We start from the raw sequence: 15,773 nt of genomic DNA on the forward strand, positions 1-15,773 counted from the left end.
TGGGGCGCCGGATTCTGTCCTGGTTGTTCCTCTTCCAGGCCAGCTCTCTGCTGTGGCCAGGGAGTGCAGTGGAGGATGGCCCAAGTGCTTGGACCCTGCACCCCATGGGAGACCAGGAGAAGCACCTGGCTCCTGCCTTCGGATCAGTGCAGTGCGCTGGCCGTAGCGCGCCGGCCACGGCCATTGGAGGGTAAACCAACGGCAAAAAGGAAGACCTTTCTCCCTGTCTCTCTCTCACTGTCTACTCTGCCTGTCAAAAAAAAAATTTTTTTAAAAAACAAAAAAAGGATGATTCTCTCTTTCTTATGTTTCCTTTATGTTTTTGTGTTTAAAACTGTAGGAATTAGGCCGGCGCCACGGCTCACTAGGCTAATCCTCCGCTTGCAGTGCCAGCACTCTGGGTTCTAGTCCCGGTTGGGGTGCCGGATTCTGTCCTGGTTGCTCCTCTTCCAGTCCAGCTCTCTCTGCTGTGGGCCGGGAGTGCAGTGAAGGATGGCCCAAGTGCTTGGGCCCTGCACCTACATGGGAGACCAGGAGGAAGCACCTGGTTCCTGGCTTCGGATTGGCACTGCGCGCCAGCCGTAGCAGCCATTTGGGGGGTGAACCAATGGAAGGAAGACCTTTCTCTCTCTTTTCTCTTCTCTCTTCTCTCCCCCTCCCCCTCCCCCTCTCTCCCTGTCTATTCTGCCTGTCCAAAAAAACCTAGGAATTGTGATAAACTAGAAATAGGCAATATAAGCTTGAAATAAGAACCATCAAAACAGGAGAGATGTGCAGGAGAGGGAAATTCTGATATAGTTCCCATGTGAAATCACTAAACTCTCTCAGCAAAACCAGAATATATAGCATGCAGGAACATAGGAGAGGTTACTGTTCCGAAGTTGTCAGTCATGTGGAACCAGCGGAAAGAGGCTACTCCGATTTCTAATGTATCTCTACTGGCTTTTTCAGAAGAAACAGCCCTCCTGTTTCATGGCAGGTTTCACTTGCTGTGCTTTACAACATAAAAGGATGCTGATAGACAACAGAGAATTGTGTCATCATGTAGCAGTTGTGAGGATGGACGTCAAATTGTCTGTAGAAAGAACAGCATGCTTTTCAAAATGACTGTGTAACAGGAACTGATACTAAGAAGTTAAAACTGTTCTTGTAAAGTCTTGCTCCAGGGGCTGATAAATTATGTTCCCTTGAAAGTGTCCAAGTGTCAGTGCACTGTTAGAAGCATCATGTTAGTTTTAAAGCTCTAAAATCATAGTCATAGTTAAGTTCTATGTTTCTTACCCATACAAGCTTATTTTTGTTTTTCATTGGTAGATTTGTTGCCAGAAATTTCTTAGGAGATTTCCTTGCTGATAGTTTAGTAAATAGAGAATTTCCTACTTTTAAAAAAAATATATATATATTTATTTTTTTGAAATGCAGAGTTTCAGAGACAAGGAGAGTAGGAGGGAGAGGGAGAGATCTTCTGTCTGCTGGTTCACTCCCCAAATGGCTGCAGTGGGCAGAGCTCTGCTGATCTGAAGCCAGGAGCCAGGAGCTTCTTCTGGGTCTCCCATGTGGGTGCAGGGGCCCAAGCACTTGGGCCGCTTTCTGCTGCTTTCCCAAGCATGTTAGCAGGGAGCTGGATCAGAAGTGGAGCAACCAGGACTCAAATTGGTGCCCTTGTGGGATGCTGGCACCGGCACCACAGGTTGTGGCCTTACCTGCCCTGGAATTTCCTGTTTTGCTGTGCTACAGTAGCACCAAAATAATTTGTTTCTATTTTACAGAGTATCTTGACAACTTAGAAATTGTGGCATATCCTAACAATAATGTACATGAACAAACTTTATATGAAAGTCATAGTGCTGTCACATGATATTCTTATTTAGACATGACTATAAACCTCCCAACGATAGTGGGAAATTCCATAACTTTTATCCTGAATCACCTCTTGTGATTTGAATTTAAAATTTTGCCAGGGTATTCTCTGTCAGATACATGTATTTTCTGAACCGTTTGCCTGTATGTCACATATATCATAGCCATTCACCTTTCAATATTTCAATGTAGGATCTGTTACTGCATTTTAGATGTCATGTCTTTATTGTGTCTTTTATTCTGTAGTATATCCTCAGTCTGTGTCTCTTACAGCTAACATTTTAAGGAATACAATCCTTTTTTCTCTGTCCATTTCTTTTTACCTCTTTGTCTGTTTATCCCCTTCTACCCCCTTGTACCCACAACAGAATAGAACATCTCTCATTTGTCTGATGGTGTTTCCTTATGATTAGATTCCAGTTGTGCATCTCTCATTGTTACATTGCATAAGTATGTTGTGTCCTTTTTGGAATATCACATTTACCTGCTTCTCAGTGATGATGTTAACTCTTGTCTAGGCATCATCTGATTTCTCCATTGTGTAGATATGTTTCCCTTATAGTCTATATTAGGATGCTGCTCCTCCTTAAAAGTACCTCCTATATTGAGCAAAATGATACATTTTAAATGATTTACTAGATTAAATTTCAGTTTTAGGTTCCATTTCAAGGTTTGGTTGTCTCAATTTTATAAGTTGATAAAGTAACTTTAAAGGTCCATGTAAGATCAAGAACTGTTATTATAAGCCATTCTTTATATGTGGTTTATACATAGAGGAGATAGATAGACAGACAGACAGACAGACATAGATAGATAGATAAATAGATATATATAGATAAGTAGATACAGATGCTGTATATTTGGAAGATGGTAATAGAATAATTGTTTTCTTATTTATTCTCATTCTTATAATAGTAGAATCTGAATGAACAAGCAAATAAATGTATGTTGATATGTGAAACACCTGACTCTTTTAAGGCAGAAGCAGTATAATGGAGATTCAGCATAAGAATGAGAAAAAAATATTCATAGGATCAATTTCCTGCAAAGAGGTAGGGTGAAGCCCATTTAGGAGGCTGAGTGCTGTGTTCAGGAATAGTTGCAATGAAAATTAGTAGGATTCAGAAGTAGGTTATGAAGAACCATTTTGGCATATTCAGAGCAAAATAAAAATTTCAAAATTCAAATTGGGTAGAATGATTACACGTGGGAGGTCATATAAAGATTTAGCAAGACATGTGAACAGGATTTAAAGTTTATGAAAAGATTTTAATTACCTAAATATGCATCTTTGATGTCTGTGTTCTCTTTTAGTCATCATTTGCCTCTAAGAGCTGGCAACTAACAGAAAGGCTAAATTTTGTTTTGTTAAATATTGGAATTAAAAATACATATTTATTATAATTTTGATTGAAAGGGAGAAAGATCTTCTATCTACTGGTTCACTCTCCAGATGGCTGGGCTAGGGAGACTCTTAGGAGTCTGGAACTCAGTCTACTTCTCCACTAGTACTAGAGCCATTACCTGCTGCCTGCCATTCTATGTGTTAGCTGAAAGCTGGGTTAGAAGTGGAGGAACTAGAACAATATGGGGTACAAGCATCTCTAGTGGCAACTTAACCACTGTGCCAAATGCTCATCCCTGAAAATTGTAATTTTTACCTCATAAACCTAAGAGTTAAGCATACTGTTTAGGTTAGTCTTTTCATTGTAGTCACTATGATTTCATTTGCCTCACTTTTTACAAGGTGAGAAAAACGAGATTCATTGTATTGTTATTTTTCCTTAGTGTGATTTTCTAAAATTTTTACTTGTAAGATCTAATAGTAAGTATTTTTGTCTTCTTTGTAGACTGCTGGAGTAGAGGAAAAAAATTAATTAATGTTCTGCTCTTACTGCCTTGTAGTTCTCCCCCTTTCCGGTTTATTCTGATTTCATTGGACTCTCCCATGATTCAATTAAAACGATGTTTTCACTTTGTATATTATTGAGAATACTAAGCAAAAAATATTAAACAAAAAGATCTTGAGAAACCTAGTCCCTTGTCCTAATTGATATATTTTCTGTGTTTTGTCGTTGTTTTATAGTTTCTTTATTCATAAAATAACAGCAGCAATGGCCAGCCTCAGTAGAAAGTTGTGAGAGTCATAAATCATTTTGGTAAAGATCTGCTTTCTGATGTGTGCTCTGACCTTTTATAGTCATGGAAAAGTGCTGATTGTGTGGGGTATTATATCAAATACGTGATATGGAAGTAATTCATATTATCTAAATGTCTTGAAGTGAAAGGTGCTTTAATATCGTAAGAGTTAAAGTATAAAATTATATATTACTACTGCTATTTTAAATATTATCAAGGTATTAATAAAAATAAAAACTAGTCTAAGTAATTGACCTTTTAGAGAATTAATGACTAAATATAATATAAACCATTTAAGTCTTTACCTTAAAAAATCACATTAGATAAATATATTTTTGTTTTAAAAGGTTCAACCCAATTCAGATAGGTATGCATCACATATATGTAAAATAATTATAAAACAAACATGTGATTTAGTTAAAATCATATTACTTTAGAAGCTTCTTATTTCAAACCTTGCTCTTTCCACTCAGCCTGTTTTTGGTAACTAGATTCTTATTGATATTTAGCTTGTGAATAACTAAAAAATTTAGATATTATTTTATAAATGTTTATATTTAAAATTATGTATGTCATTGAGGTATATAGCAGGAAAAATCTAACTGCATTGTGAAAAAACGAGTTCCTGAGATTGTCTTTCAACGATACATTTGAAACACAGATAAAATTACTTCCTGTCTCTCAGTTTCCTGTATCCATGGCAACCTCTGTTTTACACACTGACTGTAGAGGAACCAATGTGAAGAGTGGTGTTTCCTGAGAAAACCGTGACTTACAAAAGGGCGGGGGGAGGGAGGTCAACAGTGCCTCAGAAAGAAGTGGAGTTTAGAGATGTCGTTCTTCAGACTGAAGAAGAAAACCTTTTCTTGAATCAACTGAATACTGATAATAAGAATTTCCTGTTCTTGGTAAGATTATTGATCTAAATACGAACTTGTAACTTAAAATTTAGTTTTGTAAAGAACTTTAAGTTTTCTGAAATGAATTTATATTTTCATAAATTATAATAGTAGTTCATACTTGACTTTAAGTAAGTAGCTAGAGCATATTATATACAAAGACTGTTATCATTAGAATATCTGTTATGACTAGAAAATTTGTTATAATAAATTGTAATCTTTTAAATTAGCAAACATTTCCTTTTACAGTTTATTAAAGGAATTATCCTTTTGTCAAACAGTGGTTTAATAACCAGAGTTGTTGGCGATGGGAGACTATATTCCAAACAGTCATTTTTTAGTATGATTTATGATGTATTATGGGATGATCTTAATAAAAATAGAACATAAACATTTGCATGTTATTTAACTTTCATTTTAAGAACTTTTTGGTCATTTAAAGTTTACCTTATCTTTTTATAGCCGATTCTGATATGAGCAGAGAATTCAAGAACAAGCTGTGTGTGGATTACAGTTTGCTCTGCCTTGTCTGTGGCAGCTTCTACTTGTTACTTGTTATGTCGTATTACTGTCACTTAAAGAGAAACTTGGATGTCCGTCTGTTTACCAGCTCTGCACTGGGAGACAGATTAACATGTTACAATTTAGGCCTTTCAAGCAGTCCTAAGAATTTTCCTGAAAGTAAAGTTTTTCTGTATCTGACTGGAAGTAATATATCTCATATAACTGAAAGAATCAACAGGACTTCATTCTCTGGTAGCGTTGTATTTGGATGATTCTGCCATTGTATATGTGTATCCTAAAGCCTTGTTCGGATGAGACATCTATGTTTTCTTTATCTGAATATAGTTTTATAAATGCCTAGATCCTGGAATATTTAAGGAACTTTTAAATCTTCATAATTTATATTTACAAATCTAGTATCTTTTGTGCCAAGAGGAGTGTTTAGTGATTTAGTTTCCATTCAGTACTTAAATCTGCAAAGGAATTACCTCACTGCCCTTGAGCAGTGCCTTTGTTGGGATGGTTGCTCTTCATGTACTTGATTTGTCAAACAATAATATTTAGAATATATCAGACTCAGGCTTTCAGCATCTTGGAAAACTGGATTGTTTGTATCTGGAAAGTAATAACAAAAGTACTAACAATGCTTTTGAAGTACTGAATAATCTTAGAAGATTTTCTTTGTCTCATAATCCTATTGAAGCAATACAGCCCTTTACGTTTAAAGGACTTATCAACTTAGAGTCTCTCTTCTTGAAAAATTCAAGAATTAGAAAGGTTACTAGGAATGGTTTAGTGGAATTAACAAACTTAAATATTTTATCTTAAGCCATAATGATTTAGAAAATTTAAATTCTGACACATTTAGTTTGTTATTTAGTTTCCCTTAAGATAGATGGAATAATCAGCATTGATAATGATACATTTGAAAACATGGGAGCATCTTTGAAGATCCTTAATCTGTCATTTAATAATCTTGCAGACTTACATCCAGGGGTCCTTAAGCCATTGTCTTCATTGACTCATCTTCAGGCAAACTCTAAGCCTTGGGAATGTAACTGCAACCTTTTGGGCCTTCGAGACTGGCTGGAGTCTTCAGCCTTTGCTCTAAACATCTTTTGTCAGAATCCCCCATCCATGCGTGGCAGAGCATTGCATTACGTTAAATGGACTGACATTACAAACTGCATTACATCTTCAACAGAGGTATCCGGAGCTGGGGCTGTACACTTTCGTCACGTTCATCACAAGACAACTGCGTTAATGATGGCCTGGCGTAAAGTAACCACAAGTGGGAAACATTTGGAAAATACTGAGACTGAGAGAGTTGCTTTCTGGGAACAAATTCGTACGTCACCTGCCAGTAGATCTTTTCCAGAGAATACCTTTGGTGGTCCGTTAGAGACCACTGCAGTGTTACCTGTGCAAATACAACTTACTTCTTCTGTTAACTTGAACTTGGAAAAGAACAGTGCTCTACCAATTGATGCTGCTTCCATGTCGGGAAAAACATCTCTCATTTGTACACAAGAAGTTGAAAAGTTGAATGAGGCTTTTGACATTTTGCTAGCTTTTTTCATTTTAGCTTGTGTTTTAATCATTTTTCTCATCTACAAAGTTGTTCAGTTTAAGCAGAAATTAACAGCACCAGAAAACCCAGGGGAAAATAGACTTGAATACTACAGCTTTTATCAGTCAGCAAAGTATAATGTAACTGCCTCAATCTGTAACACTTCCCCAAATCCTCTACAAAGCCCTGGGTTGGAGCAGGTTCAGCTTCATAAGCAAATTGTTCCTGAAAGTGAGGCACAGGTCATTCTCTTTGAACATTCTGCTTTATAACTCAGCTACGTAGTGACTATAAGAAAACATCAGCACCATGGATGTAAATAAAACTGAAGCTTCCTTATAGAATTATATACTTTGCCTGGAAATATGGATTATATGAGTTAGCATTATTAAACATGTTTTTAATAACTTGTGGATAGTGTATTCATTCAGCAAATATTTTCTTTGGTAGATACTGTGATGGATAGTTTAGTTATAGAATCCATTTCTTTCCTTTTGAATATTATTTTTGTTTTTTAAAGATTTATTTATTTGTTTGAAAGAGATGCACAGAGAGAGAAGGAGAGGCAGAGAGAGAGAGAGAGAGAGAGGTCTTCCATCCGATAGTTCACTCCCTAGTTGACAGCAATGGCCGAAGCTGTGCCAATCCAAAGCCAGAAGCCAGGAGCTTCTTCTGGGTATCCCATGCAGGTGCAGGGGCCCAAGGACCTGGGCCATCTTCTACTGCTTTTCCAGGCCATTAGCAGAGTGCTGGATCAGAAGTGGAGCAGCTGGGACTTGAACCAGCACCCATATGGGATGCCAGCACTGCAGACAGCGGGTTTACCTGCTACACCACAGCGCCGGCCCCCCTTTGAATATTCTTAATGGTGATTAATGTTCTAAGGTGTACCAAAGGGTCTTTTTTGCCTCATAACAAATAACAGGTATAGAATTCAACTATCATTTATTTATAACACTATAAATTAAAACCCTATAACTTTTAAATACATTTATAATTCCATTGCGGAATTTCAAAACTATAGCTCTCACTTGTGGGGTAACTGAAAACTTATTCCCAAACCTTTCCTATAAGTGGAGTAGGGACATTTAGTGTCAAGTTGTTGCTGGTTACTTCAGAGGTGTGGGACAGAGAAGCAACAGGAGGTTTTTTCCAGCCGGATGCGTTTTCCCAGTTCTGTACCAGTCGTTGATCCTATCCTTTTCATGGAACCTCATGTGTGTTCATCAGGCAGTGTTCCCTACAGCATCCACGGTTTTTCTCTTGAAGATCACGGCAGGTAGCACTTTCTACTCGCGTCATGACATGTGGGTTGTTTCAGTTATTTGTTATAGTATTGTAATGGCCTTGGTTGGGTTGGGGACTCTGTGTGTGTATGCGCTCTCCAAAAGGTAACTGGAGGAATGATTTATTATGTGGCAACCTCTGTAAGGATCATTGTTAAATGAGAAAAAAGAGCAAAGCTATCAGTTTAAGACAGTAAATTTCCACTGTGAATCTTTAGCGTATTTCCTTGGCAGTGTTTGTCAGGGGACTTAGATGTATTAATATGCTTTTCCATGCAGAGAATTACTGTGTAAAATGATGTATGCTTCCATTGAGTGACAAAGGTATTTGCAGCAGAGGTCCTGGAAAATAATCTAAAAGGGGAAAAGAACCCTAATTTTGGTGAAAGTGTCACTACTTTTTATATCTCTGGTACTATAGAAATTCTGGACTAGGACTAGCAAATGAAGACTTTCTTCCCTTAATTCTCTTTAAAAAAATATTGCCCTTTTCTTAATCCTATTATACAATATAAGCAAAAATATATAGTTAAGAGAATATATTCAGTTGTGGCTTTTTGCACCTAAAATTATTTTCTTAAATTACCTTTATTCATCTCCTGTATTTAAGATATAATAATGGTATAATTATTGTGTGATCTTAGATAAATTCCTTAAAAAACTTTTTTAAATTTAGGTTAATTCAAAAGTGATCAATTAGTGATTTTGTTCTTTCTTTGGCCTAGTAGTATGAAAGCTGTTGCATAGTCAATGTTAGCTTATAAAACTATTCTGAAAGGTTAATTGAAAAATTTTTTGTGTGTTCCTGCCTGTTTTCTTCTCAGGACCATGGGGACCAAGATGTAATGTAGGTATTCGAAGCCATCACCATACAGAGGGAAAATTTAAGGCACTTACTGTGTGATGATAGCCAGTTAGCTAAAAATGAAAGTGTAAAATACTCACTAGCAAAATCTTAATAAAAATTAACCAAACAGAAAGACTGGACCTGTTCACATTCACGTAATGTTTGTTATTTAAGGTAAACACATAATATTAGAATTTTGCATTTTTTGTGTCTTCAAAGACTGAAAATTTTGCTTTGTCTTTCTAAGGGCATTAATCTTCTAAAGAAATAAAAGAATAAAAGTAAAACCAACGAGAAAGAAATATTAGTATAAAAGAATAAAATAAAACTAATGAAAAATAAATATTAATAATCTAAGCATTCTGTTCCTTTTTACTAATCACATTTTCACTTTTAGTTTACATATTCATTTGATATACATATTGCCATCTACACAGGTTGCAGATGTACTGCAATAAGAACACAGGTCTTTTTAAACAATTGTTTATTTTGTTTGAGCAGAGTTACTAGCTCTTTGTATCTGAAGGTTCTACAACCATAAATAGAAAATATTTGAGGAAGAAGTTTTAATTGGTTTTTGAAAACAGATGAATACTAGTCCCGGTCGGGGCGCCAGATTCTGTCCCGGTTGTCCCTCTTCCAGGCCAGCTCTCTGCTGTGGCCAGGGAGTGCAGTAGAGGATGGCCCAAGTGCTTGGGCCCTGCACCCGCATGGGAGACCGGGAGAAGCACCTGGCTCCTGGCTTTGGATCAGTGCGGCGCGCCAGCTGCTGCGCGCCGGCCGCGGCAGCCTTTGGAGGGTGAACCAACGGCAAAGGAAGACCTTTCTCTCTGTCTCTCTCTCTCACTGTCCACTCTGCCTGTCAAAAAAGTAAAAAAAAAAAAAAAAAAAAAAAAAAAAAAAAAAAAAAAACATGAAAAAGTTTGATCTGTTCATTTCTTTACTACATGGTTTTTTTTTAATAGATTTTTAAAAAGATTTATTTATTTGAAAGTGAGAGTTGCAGAGAGAGAGAGAGAAGTCTTCCATCCAATGGTTCACTCCCCAATTGGCCATAACAGCCTGAGCTGCACTGATCCGAAGCCAGGATCCAGGAGCTTCTTCCAGATCTCCCATGTGGGTGCAGGGGCCCAAGGACTTGGGCCATCTTCTACTGCTTTGCCAGGGCATAGCAGAGAGCTGGATCGGAAGAAGAACAGCTGGGACTGGAACCAGTGCCCACACAGGATGCTGGCCCTGCAGGCTGAGATTTTATCCAGCTGCACCACAACGCCAGCCCCACTACATGGTTTTTAAAAGGAAAGAAGTTACTTTCTGTTAGTTTTCTGCAATGCATGTGCTCTGTATCAATTCAGTGTTATGTAGCCAGAAAATGCTTCAAAGATGTGCCAAAGGGAAATGCCAAAGACAAAATTTAAGAAGTACAGTTTTCATGTGCATTTGACTGAAAAAGAAAAGTCAACTGAAAACTTTATGAAATTGGTAAGTGATGTTTATTTGCTAAGTACAGGGTTTTTTGGGAAAGGTTTATTTATTTATTGGAAAGACAAATGAGAAGGGGAAGAGGTTTCTTGTATCTGTGGGTCCACTTCCCAAATGGCCACAACTGGCCTTGGCCAGGCCGAAGCTGATTCTAGAACTCCCTTGTGGGTGCTGGAGCCCAAGCACTGCAGCCATCCTCTGCTGCTGCTCTCTCAGGCGCATTAGCAGGGAGCTGGATTGCAAGTGGAACAGCTGGGACTCAAACTGGCACTCCTATGGGATGCCAGCGTCACAGGCAGCAGCTTAACCCGCTGTGCCAAAATGCTGGCCCCATAAATACAGTTTTTACACCCTCACCTATTTATGTAATGCTTGTATATGGGTAACATCAATTAGCACGTGATAGTCATCCCTAGGTTTCTGTGAGAGGCCTGATTCCAAGTTCAAATTCCTGATTCCAAATCTGTAGATGCTCCAGTTCCTTACGTAAAATGGCATAGTATTGGCACATAACCTGTAAATATCTGCTTACCTTAAGTCATCTCTAGATTATTCTTGAAATATTATAAGTATTATAACAATTTATTATACAGTTTAAAAGTGTAAATATTACAGTGTGTAAATGTCATAAATACTGCATCATGTAGGGAATAATGACAAGAAAAAAGTTTGTACATATTCATTATAGCAAGTTTTTTTTTTTCCCAAATGTTGTCTTTCGGTGGCTGTAGGATCCTCAGATACAGAGCTAAAAACTTTACTTAAAGAATAAAGCAAATAAATGTTTAAAAAGACCTGTATTCTTTTTGTAGTACATTTGTAACGTGTCTGTGGGAATAACATATCAAATGAATACATAAAGTAAAAGTGAAAGTGATGAGTAAAAAGGAACAAAATGTTTAGATTGCTAACACTTCTTTCTTTTTGGTTTTGCTTTCGTCTTGTCTTTTATTATCCTTTATGTTAAATTTGCCTTGCATTTTCTAAAATGAATGTTTCAGAAATAGATTTCCAACACAGCACCTTTAACTCTGTTTTCTGGCTCTAATATAAAGTAGTCAGTTGGCGTATCTGTTATCTGTAACTGAACTATCCATACTTATAGTTTTAAAAAAGAAGTAAAAATAACATTATAAAAAATGAAACCAGGGAAGGCAGTTCTCATTGGATCATCGATTCCCTTTATTATTTATTAAGTGTTGGCCTTAAACATAATGTAATCCTATGGAATATAAAAACTAAAAGCAACACAGAGTCTGTTCATCAAGTTACTTATAACCGTGAGGACAGCAGCTGTGAAAATTAAAGGACATTAGGAGAAAGTAATGAGCTGCATACCAAATGAATAGGGCACAGGTTTTATACTACTGGAAGCTCCAAGGACAGTGCTATTTTCTGTGGGTTAGAGCGTGGTCACATGAGTAAGCTTCATCAAGTGTTATTTAAGGTAAATAGAAAAGGAAGTGTGGATTAAGGAAGAAAGAACATTCTGAAGATGAGGAAGGGAGTGAGGAGATATGCTGGTCCCTGGGTCTGTCTGTTCAGGAGCTGGTGGCAGAACTGCTGTATCCCGTGGAAGGAAGAGTAGTGTACTGTAACTTGGGAAAGATGACTTTGGTAGAGCCTACGGAAGTTCTTAACAGCCCTTGAAAGGTTTTTATGAAGCCCAGATGACATTTCATTCATAGCAAGCACCGATTGGTCTCCTTGAAGCTCTCAGTAACAAATGCATGAATAGAATCAGTATAGCCCATTTATTTAGCATTGTGCTATGAAAACTTTATATAAACATTAGGATTCCTCTATTTCTTTTTTAAAAAATTTTATTTAAGTTATGCAAATTACATGTATTTCATATATACAGATTTAGGAGCATAGTGATGCTTCCCGCCCACGCACCAACGCTCTTCCTCTCCCTCTACCATTCCCATTCTTAATTTTTTCAAAGATCTACTTTCAGTTTACTTAATGATCTAATGTTAACCCTACACTACGTAGAAAGTTAAACAAGTAGTAAGAAGAAAAAAGCACTCTTCCTCAACAGAAGAGACAAGGGCTGTACATTGAATCTTAAAAATGTCCATTTCACTCCAATACATTACATTTTAGGTATTCTGTTTTTATACCAGATCATGGAAAACGTGAAGTCTGTCTTTTTGGGATTGGCTTATTTCACTAAGTATAATGGTTTCTAGTTGTATTCATTTTGTTGCGCAGACAGGATTTCATTTTTTATTTTTATTTTATTTATTTATTTAACAGCTGAGTAATACTCCATAGTGTGTATATATACCACAATTTCTTTATCTGGTCATCAGTTGATGGACATCTGGGTTGATTCCATATCTTAGCTATTGTGAATTGAGCTACAGTGAACATGGGGGTATAGATAACTCTTTCAGATGTTGAGTTCTTTTGGTTTAGTAAATTCCCAGGAGTGGGATGGCTGGATCATATGGTCTATATATTCAGATTTCTGAGGTAGTTCCATTCTCTCTTTCATAGTGGCTGGACCAGTTCACATTCCCACCAGCAGTGGATTAGGATACCTTTTTCCCCACATCCTTACCAGCATTTGTTGTTTGTTGATTTTTGTATGAGAACCATTCTAACTGGAGTGAGGTGAAACCTCATTGTGGTTTTGGTTTGTAATTCTCTAATGGCTAGTGGTCCTGAGTATTTTTTCAAGTGTCTGTTGGCCATCTGAATTTCTTCTCTTGAAAAATGTCTGTTCAAGTCCTTTGACCATTTCTTATGTAGATTGTTTGTTTTGTTGTTGTTGAGTTTCTTGAGCTTTTTATAGATACTGAATGTTAATCCTTTATCAGTTGTCTGGTTTGCAAATATTTTCTTCCATTCTGTCAGTTGCCTCTTCACTTTGCTGAGTGTTTCTTTTGCAGTGCATAAACTTCTCAGCTTGATGTAATCCCATTTGTAACGTCTGGTTTTGATTGCCTGTGCTTCTGGGTGGGGTCTTTTCCAAGAAGTCTTTGCCTATGCCAGTGTGTTGCAGTGTTTCCCCATTGTTCTCTAGTAATTTGATGATATTGAGTCATAGATTTAGGTCTTTGAGCCATTTTGAGTGGATTTTTGTGTAAGGTGTAAGGTAGGGGTCTAATTTCATACTTCTGCAACTGGAGATCCAGTTTTCCCAGCACCATTTGTTGAAGAGATGGTCTTTTCTCCAGGGATTATTTTAGGTCCTGTGTCAAAGATAAGTTGGTTTAGATATGTAGATCAATTTCTCAGTTTCAGAATTCCTTTATCTGGGAGAAGTACCTATCCGAGGTCTTAATTGATGAATCAGATTTCCAGGGGTCAGTGATGAGAGTTAGAGTAATACTGTGCCAGTGCTTCTGTAGCAACATCCAGGGCATAGGGTATCCTGACATTAGATGAGTGCCAAGTAGTGACTCAGAGATAACCCTAAAATTGAGGAAGACAGTTACACAAGGTATTATAACTTGATTAAAAACAAATAGAACACCTAATTTTGTTACCTAGTTTCTTTGTCCTTTCTGAAGATTTGCAGTCTATAATGGACTCCTGAGCTTACAGCACAGTATTTCTTGTTTCTTTGAATCAGGGAAATGAAAACATTTGTGTGTAACACTTTGCCCTGTGTGCATGTGAGGTTACATGCGATGGATATGAAGTTCCTTTTAGTTTCTGATTGCCCTGAGGTGGCCATCTTTTTTAGCGCTAGCATATTTTCTGGGCTCACAATGTTAACTAAATGGGTTAGCTTCACCACAGTGATCTGTTCACTGGGAAGGATTAGCCTGGGTGAGATGTTGGACTATTCAAATCATTTCTTTTCTTTGTGAATTAACCAGTAACAGGCTATGTCTACCTCCTATTTATTGTTACAGTAATCCACTCCTATTTCATATGCTCATGGAACTAAACTGAAATGTTAGATTATGCTTGGAGTAATCTGTAATCAGTTGAACTTCTCCTTTTTAAATTATTATTTTAGATTTATTTGTTTATTTGAAAGACAGAGTGACATAGAGAAGGATAAATAGATCTTCCACCCGCTGGTTCATTCCCCAGTTGATCACAATGTCTGGGGCTGGGCCAGGCTGAAGCCAGGAGCCAGGAACTTTATCCAGGTCTCTCATATGGTTAGCAGGGGCCCAAATAGTAGGCCTTCTTCCTTTGTTTTCCCAGGCCATTAGCAGGAAGCTGGATTGGAAGTGGAACGGTTAGTGCACAAAAGGGTGCCCATATGGGATGCAGGCATTGCAGGTGGTAGTTTTACCTGCTATGTCACAACATTGGCCTTAAATTTTTCTCTTTTTGAAAAGCTCCCGAATGGTGGGTTTATATATGTGTGTGTGTGTGTGTGTGTGTGTGTGTGTGTTTGCTTTATATATATAAAATATATATTAACATAGAGTCTAGCTAATCCTTCTGGGGACTTTGCATTACTGTATCTTTACAGTTAATGTGAACTGTCACTTCTTAGTAAATAGTAGTTGAGGGGTTAAATCTGGAGGGGGGATAAGGGGAGAAAGGAAGGGAGGCAAGTATGGTTATCTTCTTAGAACTGTATCTATGAAATACATGAATTGTGTTATCTTTATATTAATAAAGATTTTTATAAAATACAGTTTTCCCCTGGCTAACACCAGTTCTTTCACATTGTACCTGACATCAGATTTGAATGAATAAGTATGGGAAGACTATCAAAAGATGGCAAACAGAAAAATTTCAATACAGTGACTGCAAGATGTAAGAATCACAAACCACAGAAAATACTGTAGTAGTCTCATGATACCTGCAGGAGATTGGTTGCAGGACTCCTGTGGATACCCATATCCATGAATGCTGTAGTTATTTGTTTAGGATAGTAACCTGTTTTATGTGTAGTATCTGTGTGTAATCTAACACATTTTTCCATATTCTTTAAATCATCTCTTGATCACTTAGAATGTAAGTGCTATGTAAATGTAGTGTTACAGCTAAACAATATTGTTTAGGGAATAATGACAAGGGAAAAAAAGTCTGATCGTGTCCAATACAGATGTAACCATCTAAGGCTGAACTACATTTTTGTAACTTGTAGATGTGGGGATCTGGCTATACTTGGTTCATGACTTGTCGTATTTTTTTTTTTAAGGGAAAGGGTTTATTTGGAGGAAAGCTGACAGACCAGAGGGAAGGGGCAATGAGGGAAAAAG

General features: G+C 37.2%; 2 protein-coding genes across 4 annotated transcripts in view; both read left to right on the top strand.

Annotated features, from left to right (window-relative positions):
- IPO11 (importin 11) overlaps positions 1-15,773 on the top strand; it is a 217,450-nt gene that overhangs the window by 166,181 nt on the left and 35,496 nt on the right. Inside the window, exon 28 of one of the 3 annotated variants that reach the window (XM_051853724.2) lies at positions 6,385-7,379. The exons of the other annotated variants lie outside the window; for them this stretch is intronic. Within the exon in view, the coding sequence (XP_051709684.1) occupies positions 6,385-6,406 (22 nt within the window). The 3' untranslated portion in view covers positions 6,407-7,379. Of the gene's footprint in view, positions 1-6,384; positions 7,380-15,773 lie in introns of those variants that run through there. 3 annotated transcript variants of the gene reach the window in all.
- On the top strand, positions 6,540-7,379 carry LRRC70 (leucine rich repeat containing 70). The gene has a single exon (XM_051853735.2). The coding sequence runs from the start codon at positions 6,540-6,542 to the stop codon at positions 7,242-7,244; it is 705 nt and encodes a 234-aa protein (XP_051709695.2). The 3' UTR covers positions 7,245-7,379.

The sequence above is a fragment of the Oryctolagus cuniculus genome, chromosome 14 (genome assembly GCF_964237555.1).
Source record: "Oryctolagus cuniculus chromosome 14, mOryCun1.1, whole genome shotgun sequence".
NCBI classification, from domain to species: Eukaryota; Metazoa; Chordata; class Mammalia; order Lagomorpha; family Leporidae; genus Oryctolagus; species Oryctolagus cuniculus.